We start from the raw sequence: 19,326 nt of genomic DNA, 5'->3' as shown, positions 1-19,326 counted from the left end.
ATTTATTTATTTATTTATTTATATATATAGATAGCTTTGTAATTGTATGTGTATATATAAACCCATAGACACAGTATTCAACCCGAAGGTTGGTTTGTAGGTGATAGTAGAGTTCACCCAGTACTAAGCCCGACGGCGTGTGAAATTCTCTCATCAGGGTAGGGGGGCCGGTTCCTTTCCCTGTGCCGGTTATGGTTTCCCAGGAAGACCTGGTACCCAAAATATCACATAGCTTTGGTGGAGCTGTAAGTACCTAGAGAGGCTTGCACGGGAATCGAACCCGGACCCTCCGGTCAGTAGTCCTAAGCTCTACCTCTGGACTAACCCGACCCATACAGGGTGCAGTAACATGACTTCCTTTTTTAAACAGGTTTTGCTTTTGAAAAAATGAAGGTATGTTTCCGCACCCTGTATAACTTAGCAGTTTACATTCAGCTCATTTGCTTTGATGACTTTAATTACGAATAAGGTACCATGGGCATCTGCAAGTCTTAAAATGTGTAAAATGATTGTGCTTTCCCATCGAGTCTTTTCCTAGTCACAAGTGTAAAACTTGTTACTCACATTAAAAGCTGCTCAGCGGAATGTTTATGCCCAGAATCAACTCTCAGTTACCTAGTCCTTAGCAAAATTAGTAAAATGTGAATAAGTTGTTGTGTAGTTAGTCACCGTGTCATTCCTGATACAAGATTCTCTATAACTGATTGAGCTGAAGCAGTACTCTTATTGCCTCTTCCTATCTAAAGTTTTAATCATATATATTTATGCCTCTATGTATTGCTGGTTGGAGCTCAGTTTTATTCATTTGTGAACTCGATGTGATTTTAGTTAATTGGGAAAGTTCCTAATGGATGTACAGGTGTGAGCTATAAAGGTAAACTCTATTATGGGACTTTTTATAAACTTTTGTAGTATGGTGAAATGGGCTGGAATACTTCAAGTATATATTTGGAAATAATCCATAGGAGCATTACATTGAACTCATATTTCACTTGATGAGATAATTAAATGGTTGCTTTATGTTAGATAGTTGTTCCTGAATATTTGCATATTTTTACTTTGAATGAGGAATAATTAAATTTTGCCTGATATGTTTCAAGAATAAGAGCATCAGGTCAAAATGTCTTTATCAACATGCTTTTGAACTTGTGTGTTAGTTGAGATAACAAAAATGGACTCACTGATATGCAAGCCATGATAATAGAAGCATTATTATGTTGGTTCACAAAAAGATGTGGTTAGTATGGTTTTTACCCACCTGATGAGTTTTTGCCTCCAATATTTCACTTGCATTAATACTGTTTAGCACAAATTTTACTCTAAAAATAAGATAAACATGGAATTATGTTTGCAAAAACACTGCCAGACAGGCGTTGTTTACAGGAAATCCAGCACAGGCCTGCAAACTCATGATAAAATTATTAAAATTAGGTGCATAATGGTGACTGAGGAAAATTGATGCACCACCTTGATATTTTAAAATTTTTTTAACATGCATATTGAATTGCATTGTTGATAAATCTTGAATCAATTGAAATAAACAACTCTGATTGGAATTTTCAATTGAAAATCTTAGAGAATTGAAATTCTACTGTTATTTTTTATTTGTTCATTTTGTGTTCTTACTTTCAACATTTTTAGAATCTTAAACAGCTGAGTTATCCTCCTGCATCCACAAATTATCATCTTTGGGCACTGAGTAGAGGGAAGGGTACTTTGATTATATTCTGCAATTTTAAATGCGTTGTTTAGTTCAAAAAAATGTTTCCCGGTGCTAAGAGACCCTTCCATAGAGCACCTGGCTTTCATGGACCCACAGTCAAATGACATTAATATGCTACATTGTAGTTAACTGTCCTGGGTGTTTACTGAATGGTGAAGTTAATCCAATGCAACTGAAGGCAGGCAGACATACTGAGTAATAAATCTGTCTTATTCTTAAGTATTTATTTGTATGCATTAAATTGTATCTTTATTCCTACTGGCTCTTTCTTGCTTCAGCTATGTTAATTGAGCCATTTGGCATGCATGAGAATGATTTTACCATCTGCCACTAAAGTGTCGTAGTACTGCTGCATTGAAACTTACAGATATTTGGGTTTCAAAGGCCTAAATGGACTTCAATTGCCTTGTTATTATGTACTTAAGGAACTCAGTGGATTAGACAAAGAAAATGAAATTGATGTACTTTTGGAAATGGATAGTGTGTTAAACATAAACATTGAAGAAAATCATTTTACAATCATATGCTTAGGAATTTCAGGATTGAAGATTTTATGGGGCTGAAAGGTCAGTTATGATAAATGGTGAAATCTCTAAGACAGGAAGCCAAGACACCAAAAACTGTAAAAATGATCAAGCATTAAAATGAGTGAATGATATACAGTTTTGAGGAAGAACTAGCTGGTTTGAGGCACCAGAAAAATTGAAAATTTATGAGTGTCTAGGGTAAGCAATGGTGCTATTTCATGCTGTTAAAAGATTTTTGCTGTGGAAATAAATCACTGGATAAATTTGTAAAAACTAGACACTAATAGTAGACCATTTTATCTTCGGAATCTGCATAAATGACTGCATTTATAGGTACAATAAAACCTCATTATAATGCCCATCGATGGTACCCCCAGAAAATGGCTTTTAGCAGGGGGATATTACAATAGTAATGGACAGTTAAATAACTACATTGAAAATGCATGAAGGGCTTATTATCTTTTGGGAAACAGAGAAATTTAGAATTATATTTATACCATTAAAATTAAACCCTATTGATAAATTTAATTTGCTCATATGTAACAAGCTCTACAAATCTGTAATGAATAATTTTCTTTCTGCACCTTTAACTCTTGATAAATGTTTTTTGTAGTCTGCGTTAGACCTAAGCACTTAAAATGCATAAAATCTTACTCCATTGAATCCTTGGGATAAGAAAAGAACTCACTTCATTCTTTTGCCTTTCATAAAATTGTTTTATCAATAAAACCATCAACTTATCCTGCTAAGACAATCTCTGGAAGTGATCAATCTTTCCATATCACTATCGGATTCTTCTGAAGAAATGTACTCATTTACATGCAGTCCTGTGAAAAAATTCAATAAATGAATTTTAGCTGGAACAAAACAGTAATTTATCCCCCAAAAACTTACAATTATGTGCTTCTTATCATCTGTGTCCTGAATTATGGTGTCCTCAAAATCTCCACAGTAGTCATCATAGCACCCCATATTTCTTTCTTCATCAGCTTTTAATTCGCAGAAACCTGGAGCAATAACTTTGATGTCATGTGATGGAGTGTCATCACCGATTTAAACATAAGCCTCGTTGATTGAAAAACCACGTATCTGGAAACACCTTTTCATTATTCATCATTTTACTTCTCTTCTCCAGGAAATTACCCAGGCCATGCCATTGCTAGCAGTTATGCCGTTCACAAGCTCCATTTCATGTGCTACACTGTCGATTTTAGTACATAGATGTAGCATCACCCCTTAGGGGTATGTTGGCTTGAAAGCCTGGATGATCCCCTGGTCCAGTGGGAAAAACTACAATTGCATATTTCTCAATTTCAATTGATGAATGGTTTCACTCCTTCTGTCATAATTCTAAATCAATCTTTGGAAATGGTTGAAGTCATCCATGCTTTCTTATTTGCATACCACAAAGCTCAGAATATTTTGTTGTAGACATTTTCTAAACATCGTGGCTGTAATAATTTTTAAGTAATTAATGGTTCCATCTTCTCTCTGTCTCTTCAAGCTAATGTTCACTGTTTAATGTATTTTGCAAGCTTTCAACCTTAACATTATTCCCCTAGAAAATAAATGACTTAATTGGCAGCATACAAAAACAAACAAGTGACAGCAAGAGTGACAAAAGGGGAAAACTTAAGTATGGGTTGCTGAAAATCTTATTGCTTCCTTTTTTTTGACTACAGGGATGGAGGAGGTTCCCTTGTGTGGCTCATGGCTATGTTTTGGTTGTTCAAAAATACCCTGTCCATTTGGGCCCTCTACCCTAGATTTAGACTGCAGGGTTATGCAGTTGAACAAATTACTGACTCCCCACTGGTAAACCCTGGAAACATTGCTAATTGCTGATAGCTGTTTAATAATTTTAATATATTTTTTAGAAATGCCCATTTCAAATATTCATTGCCTGGGCCATCCATAATTAGCGTGTTGTGAACATAATCTTCTGAACATTTGGAAGGAAGTTAGGGAAAGGAATCTCCTGCAATCAGCTTAAAAAGAAAACTGGGAGAAATCCTCCCCATTTAGTGGTCTTCTGGACAATTCGTCATTGAAAAGGTACTCCTGAACCTCTTCCACCCATCCTCCCAGAATTGTTTGCTCTTCTTGCTCTCAAGGGAATCATTGGAAAATACGAGGGTCATCCGGAAAGTAGTACCCGTTCGTGAAATAAAGACACAAAAGTAAATATTAACAAACATAAAAAATTTTATTTGAAAGAGGATACTTTAAACTACTTCTCAACATAATCTCCAAGCAAATTAAGGCATTTGTCATAACGTGTGACAAGTTTCTGTATTCCTGCTGCATAGTCCTTCGCCGCCAGCTCATTGAGATACGCGAGGGACCCATCTTGCACAAATTTTTGCATAATGCAGATGGTGTTTAACAATTTCATGAACAATTGTTCGAGAAACATTGGGAAAATGCTCACAGATGTCATCAATTGTGACGCGCCGATCGTTCCTCACGAATTCGTCAACTGAGCTCACCAGTTGGTCTGTAATGACAGACGGTCTCCCCGAACGCTCATCGTCGTGTGTGTTCCCCCTCCCCATGTTGAAGTTGCGACACCACCGCCGAACAGACGACTCGTCCATTACATTGTCTCCATACACCTCCTTTAATTGGCGATGAATATCACATGGGCGAACGTTTCTTGCATTGAGGAATTTAATCACTGCCCTCACTTCACAACTGGCGGCGTTCTCAATTTTTTTAAACATTGTAAACAATCACAGAAACAACACAGGCAATGCTAGCGTCACGCAACTTGGCTCAGAGAAGGCAGACAAGCCACTGAAGCTATCTGACCTCGTCCAGCGGCTACTCGCGTCGTCAGCACTTCATGCGGCACGAACGGGTACTACTTTCCGGATGACCCTCGTATTAATTGCTAGTGCGAAAAGAATAAAAAAAAAGTTTTATCACATGAGGTCTGTTCAAAAAGTATCCAGACTCGTGTGTTTTTTCAAAAATTATTTATTTATTCATGAATATCTGTTTTGTCCCCTTCAAAGTAATCCCCATCAGATATTATACACTTGTGCCAACATTTTTTCCAATTCAATTTATTCATTCACCATAAGCATAGAATTATGCATGGCTTTGTCAATACATGTTTTACACTTCATATCAATAAAAAAACATTATGCAAAATATCAAAACAATATGAAAAATACAAATAGATGCAATTTACAATTTTTTTGGGATTAACACATTTCAATTATACATTTAAAATGGTATGCATTAGAAAATCATCTACAATATAGAATAATTTACATGAAAGTAGTTTTTTCACGGCACACTTGAATTTAAAGGAACTTTTGATATTTTTAATGTAAGCAGGCAATTTATTGTACATAAGTATTCCCTGATGATCTATCCCTTTAATCGTTTTATTTACTCTGTGCTGACTTACATGGAATGCATTTTGGCTTCTCGTATTATGACTATGAAGGTCACAATTTTTAATGAACATGTCTTGATTTTTGTTAATAAGAGACACTGTTTCAAGAATGTATATACAAGGAAGAGGTAAGATTTCTAGTTTTTCAAAAATAGGTTTACTGGGAGCTCTTTTATTAGAATTATTCAATAATTAATAATCTTTTTTTTCATTTTAAATAATTTTGGAAGGAAGATAGAGGAGCCCCAAAAGGGAATACCATAATTGAGAAGTGACTGCACATAGCCAAAATATATAGTTCTCATTACCTGAATGCAAATGATTTCCTTGAGTACCCGGAATGCATAACAGATTTGTGCCGGTTTTTGAGTTAATTTATTAATATGTTCCTCCCATGAAAGATTAAAGATTAGAGTCAATCCACATACCTAAAAACTTTGTTACCTTTAGTTCTTTTATGGGGCAACTGTTAATTATTGGATTAAAATTTATTGACTTCTTCCTGAGATTGAAGTTTAAATAATGGGTTTCACTAACATTTAAAGATAGGTTATTGTCAGTGAGCCAGTTGATCAAATTGTGTGTAGTTTCTGTTACCTCGTTCATTAACTGAATGGGATTATGGTTATTAAAAATTAAGTTAGTATCATCAGCAAATAGTATTGTATTGGAGAGTGGTAAATTAGCAGGTAAATCATTTACGAAGACTAAAAATAGTAGTGGTCCAAGAATGGAGCCCTGCGGAACTCCACAAATAACAGAAGTTGTACTTGACACAGATGAATTCATTTCAATATATTGTAACCTATCAGTTAAATATGATTTAAACCAGTCCTTTGCATTGCCTCTTATACCATATGTTTCTAATTTTTTTAAAAGAATTCGATGGTTAACTGTATCAAAAGCTTTTTTTAAATCAATAAAAAGCCCTGCAACATGAATATTACTATCTAAGGTATTCTATATATTCCTTGTAAATGAGAAAAGGGCATCATTAATGGACTTATTCCTTCTGAAGCCAAATTGATGATTGTCAATGACAGAGGATTTATTGAAAAAGGAAATCAATCTCAGATACATGACCTTCTCCAAAATTTTGGAGAAACCTGAAAGTAAGGAAACAGGTCTATAATTCTCAATGTTTTCCTTCTCTCCTTTTTAAACAGAGCTTTAATTTTTGCAACTTTAAATTTGGAGGGGAATTGAGCAGCACTTAGGGAAAGATTACAAAATTCAGTCAGTGGTTCAGCAATAAAGGTGGCACAACTTTTTATAACAGCATCAGGTATACCATCAGGGCCACATGAATATTTATTATTTAACGGATTGATTATCCTCAATATTTCATTTTTAGTAACAGGTTCTAGGTATATAGAGGAGGAATTGATGACCATTTTAGAAGTACCTGCGTTAGTGGGTGACTGTTTGGGAGTTTGATTGACACCTACTTGGGCTAAGTAATCATTGAAAATGTCTAAAAAATTTTGGACACTTGTTATTGTTGTGCCATTATAACATATTTTAGATATTGTATTGCTATTAATTTTATTTTTCCCTGTTTCCTGTTTCACTACTTTCCAGATAGTCTTAGATTTATTAGATGATGTTGTTATCAATGAGCTGGTATACAGCTTTTTTGCTCCAGCAATTTTGATACAGCAATCCCCGAAGCGCTTCAAAAAATCATTTTTTGTGATCTTATTCAACTCCTCCTTTAATGCAGTGTTTATATTGTCAATCATAGTGTAGCATCATTCTTTCATGGGCCTCTTCAGTTTTGGGAACAAGAGAAAGTCATTGGGGGCCAGATCTGGGAAATGCAATGGCTGGGGCATCATTAGTGTGTTTTTGACCAAAAATTTACGCACAAGTAACGATGTGTGAGCAGGAGTATTGTGATAGTACAAAAGTCAATTTTTGTTCTTCCCCAAATCTGGGGGTTTTTGGTGGATTCTTTCTCGCAAATTGTGCACAACTTGCCGGTAATATTCCTTATTTGCCATTCTACCCTGTGGCAAGAACTCATTGTGCTCCACTTCCCTGCAATCAAAGAAAACTGTAAGCAAGACTTTCACATTCGACCGAACTTGGCATGCTTTTTTTGGTCTTGGCTCATGCGACAGCTTCCATTGGGATGATTGAGCTTAAGTTTCCACATCATAACCATAAACCCATGATTCGCCACCAGTTATGACCCTCTGGAGTAAATTTGGGCCGTCGCGGACAGAGTCATTCATTTACCTCATTAGTAATGTTAACGCGTTGCTGTTTTTAGTTGAAATTGAGCAATTTTGGTATGAAATTTGCGGCGATCCGTGTCATGCCGAAATCATTGGTAAAAATCGAATGGCACGACCCAATCGATATGGTTAGGTCCTCAGCAACTTCTCTAACAGTGATTCGACGTTTGGCCAATGCTATTTTCTTCATTTCATTAATGTTTTTGTCTCTTTTTGGTGTTCTCGGGCATCCGGCATGCTCTATGTCGTTCACATCTTCTCTGCCCTCTGAGAACATTTTGTACCACCAATAAATGTTGCTTCAGTCCAAAGTAGCATCTCCATATGCCACAGTCAACATTCGGAATGCATCTGTGCACTAAATTTTGTTTTTCGCACAAAATTTGATACAGAGTCTTTGATCAATTTTTTGGAACAGGCAAAAATGGAAGACAAGTCAAAACACGTCCAAGCAAAACAGCTGTCAACAATTAACTGAGCATTCAAAATGGGCGAACTTTTCGGCATAAGTGAGAGACATAAGTACCAACATAACACTACAAAGAAATCAAAAATCAAATATGCGTAACCCACGAAAATTCCAAATTCTCGATACTATTTGAACAAACCTGGTATGCCTGAAACAAAACTTCAGTTTTTATCTTATTTCCCCAAGTACGAGGGTCATCCGGAAAGTAGTACCCGTTCGTGCCGCATGAAGTGCTGACGACGCGAGTAGCCGCTGGACGAGGTCAGATAGCTTCAGTGGCTTGTCTGCCTTCTCTGATCCAAGTTGCGTGACGCTAGCATTGCCTGTGTTGTTTCTGTGATTGTTTACAATGATTAAAAAAATTGAGAACGCCGCCAGTTGTGAAGTGAGGGCAGTGATTAAATTCCTCAATGCAAGAAACGTTCGCCCATGTGATATTCATCGCCAATTAAAGGAGGTGTATGGAGACAATGTAATGGACGAGTCGTCTGTTCGGCGGTGGTGTCGCAACTTCAACATGGGGAGGGGGAACACACACGACGATGAGCGTTCGGGGAGACCGTCTGTCATTACAGACCAACTGGTGAGCTCAGTTGACGAATTCGTGAGGAACGATCGGCGCGTCACAATTGATGACATCTGTGAGCATTTTCCCAATGTTTCTCGAACAATTGTTCATGAAATTGTTAAACACCATCTGCATTATGCAAAAATTTGTGCAAGATGGGTCCCTCGCGTATCTCAATGAGCTGGCGGCGAAGGACTATGCAGCAGGAATACAGAAACTTGTCACACGTTATGACAAATGCCGTAATTTGCTTGGAGATTATGTTGAGAAGTAGTTTAAAGTATCCTCTTTCAAATAAAATTTTTTATGTTTGTTAATATTTACTTTTGTGTCTTTATTTCACGAACGGGTACTACTTTCCGGATGACCCTCGTAATACAATTTAATTGCTTGCATGTTAGAGGTTAAGATTCCTGCTTATCCTAAACTGTTGTGTGGAAAGAAATTTTGACTATAAGATCCCAGTGTATTTATATGTTTAATGCTGGATTGTTTTTAACCGTGTTTTGACCGCAAAATAGTAGAAGCAATAATTGCCATTAGCTGAGAAGCCAATATTAATTTAGATCAGCATAATTCTTAACCACTTACCTGCACGCAATTAAATTATATTTCTAGGGGAAATAAGAAAAGAAGTTGAAGTGGCTGTTGGTCTTAGCCATTGTCCAGAGAAGGGATGGAAATTGTAATGGGTAAATGAACTGGCCTTATGAAAATTTCTGACTATTCTGAATAAAAGTGGTCATAAATAGTGTACTAAAAGAGGTCTCATTTACTGTTTTGTTTAGTTTAGAATTTGTATCAGTATGTTTATAATGAATGTTTTCATGTTCCTTGCACTTTTGTTTAAGTACTACTTTCGGAAGCTATATCACCAGAAGATTGCATCAAGCTAATTAGGTTTTTTGAACAGTCTGAATTTGTTGTTTCTGGTATTTCCACCAGAGTTCTCTTTTTATTACACGTAGTTGAAAATAGTGCAGATTTGTTGAATCATAAACATCAAGTATTCACTGGTATAAACATTTAAGAGTGTGGTTTTCAGCTTAATGAAACGGTTATGAGATGAATTAATTGTTTTTCTGGGGCTTATTGTACTTTTTTGTTTCATTTTATTGAACCTTCAGGTAGAGGATGATGCCGTAAGTGTGAGGCATTGTCCTCCTCTTTAAAATGCATGTGATTCTTGCTGTTATATCAGGTATCCTTTTCTTAGCCCTAGTAGCCCTTTAAAAATGTATTTATTTAGCAAAAATAAATTTATAATTTAAGTGGCAATACAGGTACAAGTTTATGTGACTGTGTCTACTATGTGTGATGTACAGAGAAATCTCGCTTAATAACCACCTTGCATAGCGAGTAATTGACATTTCATATGGCAAGGAAAAATCTGGTTCTGTGACTTTTTGCATATGAAGTTAAAAGGAATTCCTGGGATGATTGCATGGCTGCTCCCTCAGTCAGTGCTTAGGACCCCATCTACAAGCATCTTGGGGTCACTAGGGACCACACATTTTCCAAACTTGTGTTCAGACATATTATTCTTGTGAAAATTTTAGCAATATTTTGTGCATAGTTTGAAAAATGTCTCAAAATAAAAAGCTGCAATAAGGCAGCCATAAGAGAATAAACATAACAGTATAAATAAAAAGTAAAATCATTGAAAAGCAAGAACAAGGTTTGAGCATGGCTGATCTAGCATGCACATACAATCAGTCTATGTCAGCGATTTGCACTATTGTCAAGAATAAGGGCAAAATTAAGAATATCCATGTATGCTTCTAAGGATGTGACGAGAATGTCTATGCACTGGCTATTTATTCTCAACAATGTTGAAAGATTGTGTCTCATATGGATAAACAAAAAGCAATATCAATTTGGCATTATCAATGCTTAATGCTTCACCAACTGGGTGTAGACTTGAAGCATAAATCTTGAGAAAAGACAACTGATTTCTTGTGTATTGCACTGCAGATAATGGTAGCATTCACCAAGCCTATTAAAATCAAATGATTAGCCTGGGAAGTTCTATAGTTAACAATTAAATGCTAAAATTCCCCATAATTTGTTTCACTTATTTTGTCAATTTCAAATTAATTTTTATTCTGAGAAAACACATTTGCAGGGTATATATTTTTCATTCCCCATCTGTCTGGATAGGCAATCATGTCACCTAGACCTTAGAGTTTTCTCTTGTGTTTTCATGGAATTACCAGACTGTTACCCTTTCTGCAAAAAATTTGTTCCCCGTAGGCCAATTTGGCTTCTGTCACATTGTGAGGTAAACTTTTTTTTATTTTAATTACTTCCAGCTAGTCTGGAGTTGCTCCGAATCATTAGCTAATGCAAAAATGCTGTAAAATCTGTGCAAACAGTGTGACCAAGAGTATGAAGGAAGCACTAAGTCATAACCTGACCAGTGTTTTCTCCAACGCATCAAGCATCAAAATTTCAGATATATCCAGTTTGTGCCTATTATACTGCGTAAAGCTTTAGAGTTCATTTATTGGTTTTGAGGCATGTATGTCTCGAACGGAAAAATCTTCCCCAAAAGGGGCACATGCCCATGCGTATACTGTGTAAAGCTTTAGAGTTCATTTATTGGTTTTGAGGCATGTATGTCTCGAACGGAAAAATCTTCCCCAAAAGGGGCACATGCCCATGTGTATACTGTGTAAAGCTTTAGAGTTCATTTATTGGTTTTGAGGCATGTATGTCTCGAACGGAAAAATCTTCCCCAAAAGGGGCACATGCCCATGTGTATACTGTGTAAAGCTTTAGAGTTCATTTATTGGTTTTGAGGCATGTATGTCTCGAACGGAAAAATCTTCCCCAAAAGGGGCACATGCCCATGTGTATACTGTGTAAAGCTTTAGAGTTCATTTATTGGTTTTGAGGCATGTATGTCTCGAACGGAAAAATCTTCCCCAAAAGGGGCACATGCCCATGTGTATACTGTGTAAAGCTTTAGAGTTCATTTATTGGTTTTGAGGCATGTATGTCTCGAACGGAAAAATCTTCCCCAAAAGGGGCACATGCCCATGTGTATACTGTGTAAAGCTTTAGAGTTCATTTATTGGTTTTGAGGCATGTATGTCTCGAACGGAAAAATCTTCCCCAAAAGGGGCACATGCCCATGTGTATACTGTGTAAAGCTTTAGAGTTCATTTATTGGTTTTGAGGCATGTATGTCTCGAACGGAAAAATCTTCCCCAAAAGGGGCACATGCCCATGTGTATACTGTGTAAAGCTTTAGAGTTCATTTATTGGTTTTGAGGCATGTATGTCTCGAACGGAAAAATCTTCCCCAAAAGGGGCACATGCCCATGTGTATACTGTGTAAAGCTTTAGAGTTCATTTATTGGTTTTGAGGCATGTATGTCTCGAACGGAAAAATCTTCCCCAAAAGGGGCACATGCCCATGCCATGTCTATGGTTAGGCCTTCTCATGATTGATAGGCCATCTGAAACTAATCGTACATACTTTCTAGCTATGGTTGAACTTTAGGAAGAGGGTTGTATCCTGCTTCATTTCTTTGATATTGTTCCCAATTGTCAGAAAGGTGGAAATTAGCAAAAATTGCCTCGAATCAGTCCTTAAGAAAAATGTACGGTCGAAAGTTTCAGGAAAGCATGGAATCTTTGCTCCATAGGTCAGAAATTGATGGATGGTGATATATGCTCCAATGAATTACAATGGCTAGGAGTATTCTAATATAAGCCAAAGTAACTGTCTTCCATTGTAGCATTTAGTTGTGCATGTCCCATCTTGTGTCTTCTTGGTGATCTGGTGCCTAGGAAAGAGGTTTGTTGGTACCTTAGTATTATTCATAAGGCCAATGAAAAAGTTGAATAAAATCAGATGTTTCACTTGATTCATCGGAGTCCTCACCATTCTCAATGCCATCTAAATCATCAAATGCTGGAATATAGAGTGGACCATCAATATTCATCAACTATCTTAAATATCTGTTCTTCCGCCTTTTAATTGGAAGTGCATGCCCTTGTCATGTAATGGGACCCCTCACATTCCTCCTTATTCCAGCAGTTCATCCTAAGAGGTTAGGCTCCCTCTGTCATCTTCAATCTGAGTCAGGTTCAAAATAAGTATTTAATAGATTAAAGCTGCACTAATTTCACAGAGTTCAAAGTCCTTCTGAATTAGTTCTAAGTATTTGTCTCTTGGGCTTCCTTGTGTGATCTTCCCTTCAATTTTCCCTTCTCATATGTGTCTTATCTGCTGGTCTACTTTTCCAATGTTTTATGTCTCTAATCCGTAGAGTATAAATTCATGTAAATTTATTGATGAGCTGCTTCCTGGGACTTAAGGTTCTTTGAACATGCTAGTTGCTTCTTTTTCATGAACACCATCTTAGATTGAGCTATTTTTCACTTGATGTCAGTCAAACTTATTCAACCACACGTTATACTGCTGGCCATATCAATGTAAGTTTCCACTTGCTCTAGTTTCACTCCTCAAATTGGGATATTTGTGTACAGCAGATCCTATTTGGTCCATAGCATCTAAAGCTGTTTCGAGGTCCTCTCACTGTTTCTGTTAATATTGTGATGCATGCTCGGAACCTTCACTCCTTTGATGCCTAAATTTTGTGCTTCTTTTGTTATCTGTTCTAGATACACATTGAGTCTAGAAGAGAAGCCTGAAAGTGTCAAGTATACACGTTTGAGTATTGCTGGCTAGAGGTTACATGCTTGTTACCTGATTCTAGTCACTTTGAAGAATTATTCTTCTGTTGTTCTAGTACATTAAAGTGCTTGTAGTGTCTTGAGCATCTTATTCCATTTGACATTGTTGAAGGCCTTCTCCAAGTCCATAAATGCTACACACAACTGTTTGTTTACGTATCATTTTTTGGCCAGTACCCTCAAGCCAAATATTTCCTATCTTGATCCTTGGTTTTTCCCAATTCCAAATTGATTTTCATGTGGCTTTTTTCTATCTTTCCTTTTATTCTTCAGAGTTATCCAGTATATATAATTCCTAAAACATCGTGCTCAGTGTTGTGTTCTTTTCATCTGTTTTTGGTTTCTTTGGTTTTACGATCATCTTACTCTTCTCTAAGTCGTCTAGTAGTTACAGGATTCCAATAAAGGATAATTATTATCAGGAATTGTATTTATTTGAGAAACATGATTTTGTAGTTACATAGTTTTTCTTCGTGCCAGGTACTTACTTTATGTCAAAGAGAGGTATATGTTAGATCTATCAATTTATATAATGTTTGAATAGTATATTCTTAATGTTTTCGTGCATAAATTCAGGGTAAAAATTACCCCTTCCTACATTAGTAAGAGATAAAGAGTTAGATTAGAGTATAGAGTTCCATGATTTGCCTCTTGTACTTTGAATTGCGTAACTTCACGCATAGTTTGATGGAGTTCGAGCATATTAATGACCAAATAAATGCATCTTTCCACTAGTTTCTCCCAGGTTTTGATTTACATCATCTTCAGAAAGATGAAGATGATGTAAATGGTATCATAGTGATAAACATGATTAGGAAGTAAATGTGTGAGCTAGTGGAAAATTGAAATTACTTGGTCATGAATGCATAGATGGTAGGAGTAAATCTTATGAACAGTTGTCTGGCCACAGTATTCCTCCTTTAACTTCAGATACCAGAGTTCATAACCCTCAGAAATTGTTTTCCACTTTGGTTTCTTACGAGGTAAATCAGGATTTGAAAAAAAAATCATTTGCCTCTTAATATTCTCTGAAATATTTTCTTCCAATTACATACATACATATTGAAATATAATCTTAACCATTTTGAGCAGTATATGAATTAAATTATTTTTAACTATTGGTAATTTCATTATGAAAGAGTTGCAGTGGTTAAGGACACCAGATAATAGTATTATATTGCGGTAGTGTTTATGTATGTATGAATAATAACATACAAGTTAAATTTTGTTAACTTATAATATCGCCGTGACTACTTGGTTTGAGTATGCTTAATATTACTTCAGTAATGATGGGTGATTTCATCCTCAAGATATGTGTCCATGTTTTGCAGTGGTATTCTCTTCAATGCTAGCTTTTGATTGCCAACGGTTGTAATTTGGATTTGCTTCTATTAATGCTGTGATGTAGGAAGAATAATAGAAGGCAGTCCAGCCGAAAGGTGTGGTCAACTCCATGTGGGTGATAGAATACTGGCTGTTAACCACATTGACATCATGAATCTTCACCATGGTGATATTGTTAACCTTATCAAGGATTCTGGATATTCAGTAACTTTGTCTATTGGCCCTCCGTTAGGTATGTATGTATACTGGCTTTTTATATTACTTGCAACATTTTTTTCTTTTATAAAAGCTGATAATTTAAATCAAAGTTTCTTTGTCATTGTTTTTGGGAGAATATAACCTTATTATATACTCTGAGATTCTCTGCATACTCCATTGGAATAACTTGTGATTAAGCAAGTGGTAATCCATTTTTAATTATATGATTCTTAGCATTATCACCCATAATTTTAATCAGTTTTAGTTTGTTCAGTGTAGAAGGTAATAATATGCCATTAATACATTCAAAGGAAAACATCTGTATACATTACCCATGCTTAAGTAGGGAATATTCTCGGACTTAGTCTGAGGGTGCAACTCTGTATGCTATACTGTTTGTTTGATACACCCCAAGCCTCCAACTTCTGATATCAGAGTGAATTCATGTTGGCCATTAAATTTCATTCAAATTTAACATCAGCAATGCAAAAGAGTTAATTTTTAAGACTCTATTTGGGGATCAAATTATGGTGGTATTGAGCTTTTGATGCTATGTCTCTAAAGTAGATACCTTGCAGGTCCTGTATGTTTTCTACAGCATGTTCCTAGTCCCAGAATTTTAGTTTTTAAGTTAATTTTATGAATTTTAAATTTAGTTAATTTTATGAATTCAAGAGTTTTGTTTTCCATGAAAAAATTGATTGAATTCATTTTGTAATATTTAATCATATACATGGAGATACTCAATATATATATTTGTAATCTTTGAGCTGAATATCAATTTTCAAAAATAAATGGACATGCTATAGGATCAGGTTTGATATAAGATTTTGCCGTATGTAATTTTCATGTCGCATTCTTTGATTCCAATAAAAACATTTGTTGCTGTTGTTTCGAAGCCTATACTTGGTACACCAGCAATCCTGTTTAATATTTTTGTATGTAAACTCCCGAGTTGTGTTAATTTTTTCTAACATATTAATAATTCCTGTTGTAGATGACACATCAAGCACAGCATCAGCATCTCAAAGGGTGAGTACCATTATTTATAATGATTTTTAAACATTCATTTAAAGTGCACATCTGTAATGTGTATCACTGCAGATGGTGGAGATTTAGTGATAAGTGTCAATTGTTATAGTTGTATATTGAGAATTTATTATACAATGAATTAAGTATACAGCTCTGTACTATAGTAGTGGATTTAAGATAGTGTTTTTATGTGCATTAGGCATTGATGGCATGATAGAATGCATTATTCTGAAAACATTATGTGAAAAATGAATCACATTTATTCATTGGGCAAGAATTCTCTTAGAAATTAGCATGCCATGAAATATTTATGTAGTATTGGCTTTCGAAATGCTTTTTACTGTAATAAGCTTAGCATGAATGGAATGGCTCTTTATTTGAGTATTTAGGAAACAACCTGCTAGACATTACATGAGTCTTCCTCTCTTGTTTAGAAGTCTTTTTTTGTGAATTTTTGTGATTTCCTTGTTAATGGCTGAAAAGATCTGAATAGAACAAAGTTATGACAATTCAAATATTACTAAATATATCTAGAATCCCAAGTGAAATATTTTTTGGAATAAAATAATTTTCTTGTCAAAAAAGTAATTATACTAGGGCTTTAAAATAATTTCCTTGTAATAGGCAAAACACTAGAGTAGAATGCAAACTCGGCTATTAATAAGTGTTGCAAAATTAAACATTTTTATGAATATAATATCAGCAAGTGCAAACGTGTAAGGAGCATTTATACAGAGGCTTCTGATTATATATTGTGGCATAACAGTGGAGTTTTGGAAGCTAGCATTTTGCATGACCTATCTCATGCTCTTTTGGTGATAGTGGCATATGTAGTGGGTCATTGATTGAGTTTAAAGTGGAGTTTGCATGGAGCCAGGCAGCCAGTCCTCTGAAATTGAATCACCTGTTTGCGTTTTGGATTGGGTTGACAAGCCATTCTGATGCAACCAAGAAACAAATGGGGTAGACTTCGTTTATATGATTTGTTGAGAGATTCAAGTTATAAACCCATGTAGAAAAATGGCATGACCAAATCTTCTTTTTAGGTGAGTGTTCTGCTCTATCTATTAAGGAACTGCATTGAGTCACAAGGCAGTATATAAACATGTGTCTGATGTTAAAATAGATGGCCATTGAATTAATGATGTGTTTATTTAAAGTTTTGTGGAGTTGTTTTTAGTTCAAATAGATCATGAAATTTCTTCCAGTCCCAGAATATAACAGCTATTATTCAATTGTGGTTCAAAATCTGTTTAGTCTATGATGCAAAGGCATTAATGTAATCATGTGCCTGGGCTTGTGGGCTATCTGACAGCTGGGATGTAGTTCTGTCAGTTCTAGCCAATGAGACGCATGGGCCATTGATTCTTATGACTGCTTTCATCAATTACCCATGGGTTTGTATGAAATTGAGTCCAGTTTGTACACTTACTTTATAAACTGTCGAGCCAAATAATTATGCAATACCCTTTTATGGCCATTTAGTTTTGTTACTATTAAAATAATGCTCAAGTTATTTTATTATATGTCACTTGCAGTAAATTAATTTAAAGCTCGGAGCTAGCAGTCACTGGGTTTGTTAATTGAGTAGGAATAATGAACTCTGTGCACCAGTACGAAGAAACATTGAGTGCAGAACTATATAGAGATCTGGTATCTAGAAATATCTCACTGCCAAGATTTTTTCATAGGAGCCCAGAAGAATCATCTGATGATGGCCCTTATGTTGTCCAGTCAGCAACTTGATGATTAAGTCCAATTCTCATAATAAAAGAAAAATGTTGATTTTTAATGCACCGACTTAATATTATTTTGCAATAAACTTTCCCATGTCTCACTGTGGCTGAGTAAGGGTGTTGTTTGCTAAAGAACCTAGAAGCATGAAAAATAATAGAGTAAAGTATTAAATCCAGTAATAACTCTGAAATGGGCAATGTTAAAATACACTGACAAAGTTAACTTTTGTCATAGAATTGAATGAGTGTACACTGAAGGCAGACTCTTGCAGGAGTGTCACATAATTATGAAAGTATTTCAGTGCCACATTGTCTTTACAATATGCTTCTCAATGAAATTTTCATATGAAGAAGTTTCATTTTTATTCTTGAGGGACAGAAAAGTTAGTAACTAAAAAGGAATTTAGGTGACCAGAGTTGTAGTAACCTTGTTAAATATACTTCGAATTTTAAATTTTTTTTAACTGTCTTTCTAGACTGTACCAAGGTTTATTGTAGTCTGAGCTTGTAATAGTATTAATCTTCTTTTTTTAAATGTATTTACTGATCGGTAAAACCACTTATATTGGCCCTGAGTGCTTTGAAGTATCATATAATTCAAATAGCCAAAAACCAAGATTTTCTGTACCTTTTGGGATGCATGAATAGGATACCTATAAAATGTAATTTGTAGCCATTATCTGGTCCCATGACTTGCTATCAAAACCTGTGTTTTTGAAATTTTTTCCAATAAGTTGCTCGGCATAAAAAATTGCTCATTGCAAAAGTCGTGTATACATTAGGAAGGCATCATGTATTTGTTATTCACTTCCACTCAAAATAATTCCACGGTCCACAAAACACAACTTCCTTGACTAGGTGATTATTCAATATGAAATAATACTTAAGTGATGTCTTTACCAAAGACCAATTTTGAATTTATTTTATGAATTTGGTGTGTAATGCCATCCAACTGTATGTTGGAACCTTTCTTCAATGATGTGAGAAGATATCTCATAGCTAGATCCAACCCAGTACTAAACTTACCTGTGGTTTGCTACCATTATATTCTCTCAGTGATTTTTTTGCTTGGTCATTGGATTAGTTAGGCAACAGAAAAGTCAAAGGTGCTATGCTGGTGAATGTCAGCTCCTGTAGGAATGGTTGAGATAGAATTCTAATCCTCCTAAGTTAAGGGTGGTGGGAGATGTAGGTTAAATAATCACTCGCGGAAGAGTTAAATGCAAAAAATTTTATGGTGTCAAATGCCCACTCATCTTACAGGCCTTTTGAGTTACCAACCAAAATGCTTTCCAACTTTATTCAGTGTCATTGATTTTTTATTATGGTTTTTCTTGTGCTCTCTCCTGAAGGTGCCAAGTGAAAGGGAAGAGGAA

The 19,326-nt window shown here is 35.5% G+C and overlaps 1 protein-coding gene across 5 annotated transcripts in view; it reads left to right on the top strand.

The window, feature by feature from the left end:
• Magi (membrane associated guanylate kinase, WW and PDZ domain containing protein magi) overlaps window positions 1-19,326 on the top strand; it is a 132,660-nt gene that overhangs the window by 82,507 nt on the left and 30,827 nt on the right. For all 5 annotated transcript variants that reach the window (XR_011700589.1, XM_071584097.1, XM_071584095.1 and 2 more), the window contains 2 exons: window positions 15,049-15,216; window positions 16,180-16,214. Coding sequence is in view for 4 of the 5 variants with exons in the window: in XM_071584097.1 (XP_071440198.1) it covers window positions 15,049-15,216; window positions 16,180-16,214 (203 nt within the window). In the remaining variant the exon portion in view is untranslated. The remainder of the gene's footprint in view (window positions 1-15,048; window positions 15,217-16,179; window positions 16,215-19,326) is intronic.

Source organism: Hetaerina americana, unplaced genomic scaffold (assembly GCF_022747635.1).
Source record: "Hetaerina americana unplaced genomic scaffold, ioHetAmer1.1.p SCAF_16, whole genome shotgun sequence".
Classification (NCBI taxonomy): domain Eukaryota; kingdom Metazoa; phylum Arthropoda; class Insecta; order Odonata; family Calopterygidae; genus Hetaerina; species Hetaerina americana.
This window is presented reverse-complemented; position numbering and strand designations above follow the sequence as displayed.